A 7,500-nucleotide genomic window follows, 5' to 3' on the forward strand; every position below is an offset into this window, starting at 1 on the left:
CGAGGGACTGAATGTGTGCCAGTGCTGTGCAGGGCTGTTTGGGCAGCGTCCCAGCCTGCCTCTCGGGGTCCACTGAAGCCTCTCGTGACACCACCAGAGAGGAACCCGATCAAGGCGTGGGCCGCAACCTCCGTTGACCCCTAGCCAGCCCAGGTGTCTTCCCAGAATACTTCTCCGGGGAGGTCTCTCAGTGTACGTGTGTGTGTGCATGTGTGTGCGTGTGTGTGTGCATGTGTGTGTGTGTGTGTGTGTGTGTGTGTGTGTGTGTGTGTGTGTGTGTCGGCTTGTACTCACAGTTGAAGTTGGGCTCAATGTTGTCTCCGGCTACCAAACTGTTGATGGTGATCTGGTAGATGATATGCAGCAGCAGGAAGCTCAGACTGGTGAAGCATAAGGACTTCAGCAGGCGTCCTGTGTGGCCTGTCGGAGAAAGAACCAAATCATCAGTTTCCTTGAGCACAACCATACTGTAGTAACCATAGTAACCACAGTAGTAGTCTAGATTCACTGTAATACCCATTAAAAGGCAATTCATCGTTGCGTGATGGAGCATACATCTATTTAATTGTATCTGTTAAGTGTAACTGGTCCACATGCTGCAACTGTAAATCATCAGTTACTGGACAGCTACAAGTTGAGCAACCGTTTGGTGTACAGTACTGTAAGTACTTTATCAACCTTAGTCATATTCATCTATAGATAAATCATGTGTGGCATTGACCTAGTGGAGCCCCCTAGTCTAGTGACCTTTCATGTGACCTTGGCTTCATATTCATCTATAGCTAAATCATGTGTGGCATTGACCTCGTGGAGCCCCCTAGTCTAGCCTTTCTCCTGTGTTCATAATCCCCCCCTTATTCTAATGTTCGCGGCCAAATTTGGCCGGTCTGTTTTAACTGCTCTTATATTAACACAAAAACCATGAATCATCACCAAATTTAGTTTAACACCTTTTTAGGCTGTGAAACAATGCCTTCAGCTTGTGGTTAAACGTGAGTAACCGCAGTGAATATACAAAGAACAGACACTGAAAATGTATTTCTACATTTCTATGTATTTTTTTCCGATTGTATGTATGTATTTTTACATTTCATTATCCATCCATTCAAAGTTGACTAAACCACTCAAAATTCAATGAAAGCGGTGATCAGCAATTTTATATGTTCAAATGCCTAGTGTGGAGGAAAACATACGGTCTTGAGGCAATCAGATGAAAAGCACAATATTTATGACTTAGGAAAACTTATAAAGTCAGATTTGACCCGAACACTACAGGCAGTCTAGTGACCTTTCGTGTGACCTTGGCTTCAAGGGCCCATCCATAAGGCCTCCATATACTGTAAAGTATTACCCAATGCATGAGGAAAGCGAGAGATCTCAACTGTCTGGTCCAGCCCTAATAGAAAGGGTCTGTAGTAATCCAGCTCCATTAGGACTATTACCTTGCTTATTACAATCCTTTCCATGGCCCAGGGCAGTCATATCCTACTGGTATTCTTGGCAATCTAGCGGGCGTTCGTCATACATGGACCCAGAGCCATGTATACTATATGTCCATCTACGGACCATCTAAAACGGTGATCTCACCTCACGGCCTGGCTTGCAGCCCTCTCCTCTCAGTAAGCTAGCTCTAATAGGCTGGATCTATCAGCTAGATCACATTTACATCTACATTTTTGACATTTAGCAGGCGCCTTTATCCAAAGCGACTTACCACAAGTCTAAGTAAGTGAATCATCTATCCATCAGTCATCATAAGAAAAAGAAATCTATGCTAGGACCAGGGGCCATTGGCAGTCACAATGCTAGAAGAATGACTTCTTTTTTTCTAAAAATGTATTTACAGTAGGGAAACAGTACAGGGGGGTAGTGGGGATGAAGAGGTCTTCAGGAGGGACAGTTAAGATGTAGCCTGAAGAGATGAGTCTTCAATCTACGGCGGAAGATAGGTAGTGACTCTGCAGTCCTGACCAATGCTTGCAAGTAGGAAGGGGCTGTTCCCTTTGCCGCCCTGTAGGCAAGCACCAGGGTCTTGAATCTGAAGTAAGCTGCTACCGGGAGCCAGTGAAGGGTGCAAAGGAGGGGGGTGACATGGGAGAACTTGGGGAGATTGACTTGGTTAGAGACATGTCCTTAAGGGTTCAAAATGAGGCAGTGGGAAAACAACCAGAGAAGCATAGAGAGAATGAAAGAAAGGAAGACAGACAGACAGGCAGACAGACAGAGAAAATGACAGAGGGAGAGAGAGAGACAGACAGAGAGTTCCTAAGTCGCTGGATGAGAGGGGCTGTCACAGTGACACAGTGACAGCCCCCTCTATTTTAACGATGTCAAAAACCAGTCTTGGTGCAAACGCGGGCACTGACAGGGGCACTGACAGGGGCACTGACAGGGGCGCTGACAGGGGCACTGACAGGGGCGCTGGCGGTTGTGCCTGAAATATCAAAGGTATTTTCAAGGCCAGAATTTTTCAGCGCACCTGAAGGCACTTGATCTGCTCAGTGTCGTGAACACGCCTCTTTTACCGCTACTCCGCCCACCTGAGGGCAGGCGAGTGATGTCACCTGTTACCACCGACACAAATTGCCAAATACGCCGGCGTTTGAATTTGCGTCTGGTACTACAGCCCTCAGCAGGAGCGGACTCCTGTCTAAACTCACTAAGGACCCCTTCCATCCATCTCTATTAAGATTCATGATCACAACACGTGGTGTAGGTTCTGTATACCTATCAGTCAGATACACAGCCTGACTACCGCTTACTCCAAGGGCCACGTTAAGTAAAACATAATGTTATGATTCCGATATTGACACTAATGTATTGGCAATGCTTTCTGTTTGATCACATTTCACTCTAACTCAAGAGACATCTGTGATGTTGAAGTAGTATAGTAAGTCCAGTTGTCGCCACGAATTCGATGGGCTCAGTTCAACTCTCTCTGAAAAGTTAGAGGCTACGGTCAGACGTCAAATCTGCATCAAAAAAACATCATGGCACATCAACAAAGGAACTCACAGTGAATTGCAAATGGCACTGACGAAAAACCTCTAGAAGCATCCAATTGTTCTTGGTCTCCAGTTCTGTTTGAAATTAAATGAGAGCTGTATTATTCCTGCCATTGTGGCTCCAGTGTAGCTTTCACACTTGGCTGTAACCAGAGGCTCTTCCCTTCTAATGTGGTTCTCTACCCTAACAGCCCAGAGGTGTGAGAATGGGAAACACTGCCATCACACACATTTCAGAAGACATCTCTCTCTCTCTCTCTCTCTCTCTCTCTCTCTCTCTCTCTCTCTCTCTCTCTCTCTCTCTCTCCATCTCTCTCTCTCTCTCTCTCTCTCTCCCTCCCCCCCCTCTCTCTCTCTCTCTCTCTCTCTCTCTCTCTCACTCTCTCTCTCTCTCTCTCTCTCTCTCTCTCTCTCTCTCTCTCTCTCTCCATCTCTCTCTCTCTTTCTCTCTCTCTCTCTCTCTCTCTCTCTCTCTCTCTCTCTCTCTCTCTCTCTCTCTCTCTCTCTCTCTCTCTCTCTCTCTACATCACTACAACACTGGACACATTTAATCACAAACACCTACTGGTTATAATCTCAACAGTCATCTGTCAAGTAAAATACTAATATTTTTTGAAGGGTGTAGCCAGTGTGTGTGTGCATGTGTCTACAGTACAGTGAGTTACTGTTGTGAACATATTTAACAAGTCTATTCACGTTAACATAATTCCATTGTTCTTTTCAGGCAATTACATTTTTTGAGAGTTGGCTATTTTATCCCTCAGACCTGAAAGAGCAGATTGCAGCTCTGAGGCCGTATGCCATTTAATGAACGCTTTGTTATGCATTTAATTCATTTCTACATCATAAATAGATAGATTATGTAATCTTAAATCATTTATTGATTCAGCTGGTTTGGTGAGGATGGTTGCGGACGCCGTACAGCCCTACGGTACAGTACCATGTATTGAAGCCATTAGTGGTAGGCCTATCAGGGAGTTTTCAGAAACGGCAGTGAGACTAACCCATCCACTGTAGAAAGGCGATACTCACGCAGGAAGCTCAAATACGGACCAGATGTGTGTGTGTGTGTGTGTGTGTGTGTGTGTGTGTGTGTGTGTGTGTGTGTGTGTGTGTGTGTGTGTGTGTGTGTGTGTGTGTGTGTGTGCGCGCGCTGAGATTTAAGCTAGGACAAAAGAGTTATGTAGTTTTATTCCCATCAGCCATAAAACCCTGCGTGAATCAGACGCTCTTTCTATATTCACCTTTCTTAAACTTAGACATACCTTGAAGTTTCTGCCGAAATTAATGGATCTCAACAGCATCATCAGGACGCCTGCAAAGGGACTGGCCAGCAGTTCATTTTCGTCACAAGCCCACATGTTTCTAATCCCCTCTGCTGTTATCTGAATTCTGAAATTTCATCAACTTAATCGCATTTAAAGATGGTCCCAGTTGGCGTACCGTTCTGCTGCTGCCAAGTCGTGGGAGTGAGCTGTTTAGCTTGTTTAAAGGCCCTCAGGTTGGGTCCTCCTGGCTCGTGCGTGTGGGGCCAAGGATGCTCAAATTGCAACTTGGCTGCTGTTGGCGATCATAACTTGTAATTGTTTTGAAAGGCAAGAGGGGAGACACACCTCGGCTCTGCGCCGAGTCTGTTGCTGTAATAAATTTATCGACGTTAGAAATCACCAAGATGGAGTGCATCACATTATTCCAAATTTACTCTGAATCCTATCATGGGTCTGTGGCCTATTGCCATTCATACATGTGTAATGGGGAGAAAATGTGATTTGGAAGTCCATATTGTCAGACGGGAGAGGAATGGGGGAACACAGATCAGGTAAGTGTAGCATTTTGGCTCAAGATACTGGCTCTCTTGTAAACGAAGTAAGTTGATTGAATTTGGCATTGATTTGCATTGTCATGGGAGACATTTTCAATAGCGGCGAGTGGCTTCCAAAAGCAATGTGCCCAGAGAACTGAGCCCAGAGAATTGACCAATTTTATTACAGGATCTGAAGCATACAAGGACCCTGCTCAATCAAACTGACTTTGACTGGATAGGGATAAAGGAGTTTTTTGGTGGCCATTTTGGTGATAAGATGACAAGAATTATTATTTTTTTTTTTTTGGCAACTTATGTTTTGGTGAAATAGCGCAACTGTTTCTGAAATGTTCGGCTTATTTCATCCTATTCACTGTATCAGGGCCACGAGACTAATACAGTACTGCATTGGCCAACATAGACTTTATAGCATACTGTAAAATAAATACCCCAATATACCCCAGCAACCTGACCACCTGTTTATCCATTCACGATGCAGGGCTAAATGGAGCTTTGTACTAACACCACTGAAGGCTCTGCAACCTACCGCTGCCACTGTAATGCCCTTCATCCAGTGTAATCTACTGGAAAGCACTTGGTCTGTAATTACAGCAGAGCAAATCATCTCAATTGTGCCATCAAGACAGAGTAACGGGACCCTCCACCGGCGTGCCCTCCACTAAAAGCTGTTGTATGAGGTCATAAAGAGCGGGGAGAATTCCGCGAGTGCATTCCCCAAGACGTATTAGACTGTGGCATGACTGAAATGCACATTAGGGGTAATTATCCGTTCAGGTGATCCTGTAATGATTCTGTGCAGCAGGGCTGTTTCTCTGCTGCGTAGAGTGAAGCTGTAGGCCTACAAGTACTGTGCACTGCCATTTACAGATGCTGTGTAGCTCAACGTAGGCAAACATTTGCTCCGAACAATCTATAAACCCTCTATATAGTAAAGGTACAAATGTAATTTACACGTCAATTCTTGTGGCCATTTTGACAGTAACTAAAAACAAAGATCCCAAGTGATGTTGTACAAAAAAGAAAAACATATATTTCAGTCTAGACTGCACTTCCGAGGGTAGTGATGGAGAACGCGACACAGTCATTCAATGAACCCAAGTTTAATGTATTAACATTTCCTTGTGAAAACAAGCCCCACATAGCTTTCACTCTACTCATTTAAGTCATCGGGGGGGTAGAGTCACTCAACACAGCATTTTTTGGAGAATGCATTTACATTACATTTACATTCATGGCATTTAGCAGACGCCTTTATCCAAAGCGACTTACAACAAATCATTTAGAGTCAATATTCCGACTTGTGATTAATACTGTGCAGCTCAGTGAACCTAGTAGTAGTATGTATGAAATGTAGCATTACGATAATTATGATGGAAAATGGAAAAACATGGAGGGCTTTTAGCAGGCCTTTTGCATTTCCTGCTGCTGCTTTTGCTTTTGTTTGGCAGCGATGCTAATTGTGTGGGGGGGTGACTCAGAAAACACAGTTAATGCCACGGCTAGAAACATACCTACCGTAACCAGGGTTTAATCCATCAAGGAAACAAACTGTCAGCTAGTCTCTAATCATCCTTTATGATGTGACTCACAGGCCTGATATGCCCCAGAGCACAGCACTGGGACTCTCCACTCAGAATGTGGGAATTGTGTGTGTGTTTGTGTGTGTGTGTGTGTGTGTGTGTGTGTGTGTGTGTGTGTGTGTGTGTGTGTGTGTGTGCGCGCGCGTGTGTGTGTGCGTGTGTGTGTGTGTGTGTGTGTGTGCAGGGAGGCTGGGAGTTGACCTCAGCGGCTGCCAAAGAATATTGTCAATGGACAAAGAACTGTTCAAAGAGGCAGCCTGCGGCAACAGCAGTCTTGGAATGCCTCAAAAGAAAGAGCCAGTTGACTATAATGCAGACACTTGCATTCTTCAAGACTCCAAAAGTGTTTGCACTGTATTAATTCAATTCAGTGCTGGAAAAGCATCTCATCTAATATCTATTCTATTCGTCCTGAGCCAAGGGTTTAAACATGAAGTAATATCAACAGAGTAAAATGTAATCCACACAACATTGAAACCCCTTCAAACTATGTTCCTGGCCTTAACATAAGGCCATGGTTGATGTGCTTCATTGAGGCTGGACACACACATACACACGCACGCACACACACACACACACACACACACACACACACACACACACACACACACACACACACACACACACACACACACACACAAACACGTACACACACTGGGGAAATGGGATGGCAGCTTCTTGTAAGGACGGTGAGTCACTGACTTCCTGAGGAAAAGAGACAGAGGGTTTGTGGGCCAGGGTCTCCTAGAGACGACCCCTCCTCCCTAGTGACGACCTCTCCATTGAGCTCCGTTTCCTGAGGAAATGCTCTTGTCTCCTGTGTCCCTCCAAGGACATATGACGTCTATTTGTCTTACAGTCGTGTGTGTGTGTGTGTGTCTGTGTGTGTGTACGAGTGTGTGTGTGTGTGTGTGTGTGTGTGTGTGTGTGTGTGTGTGTGTGTGTGTGTGTGCGTGCGTGCGTGCATGTGGGTGTGTATGTGTGGGCGTGTGTGTGTGTGTGTGGTGTGTGTGTGCATGTGTGCGCACATGCAATCATTCCTCAATTCTAACAGTTTGTGACACTTGGATTTACTTCAGGGAATTCTCAA

At 45.1% G+C, this 7,500-nt stretch overlaps 1 protein-coding gene across 1 annotated transcript in view; it reads right to left on the minus strand.

Moving 5' to 3' along the window:
- LOC310813259 (piezo-type mechanosensitive ion channel component 2-like) overlaps positions 1–7,500 on the minus strand; it is a gene marked incomplete at its 5' end in the record, with an annotated part of 95,558 nt that overhangs the window by 71,090 nt on the left and 16,968 nt on the right. Inside the window, one exon of the mRNA XM_083682121.1 lies at positions 295–420. Coding sequence (XP_083538247.1) covers positions 295–420 — 126 coding nt within the window. The remainder of the gene's footprint in view (positions 1–294; positions 421–7,500) is intronic.

This window comes from Argentina silus (genome assembly GCF_951799395.1).
Source record: "Argentina silus genome assembly, chromosome: 1".
NCBI classification, from domain to species: domain Eukaryota; kingdom Metazoa; phylum Chordata; class Actinopteri; order Argentiniformes; family Argentinidae; genus Argentina; species Argentina silus.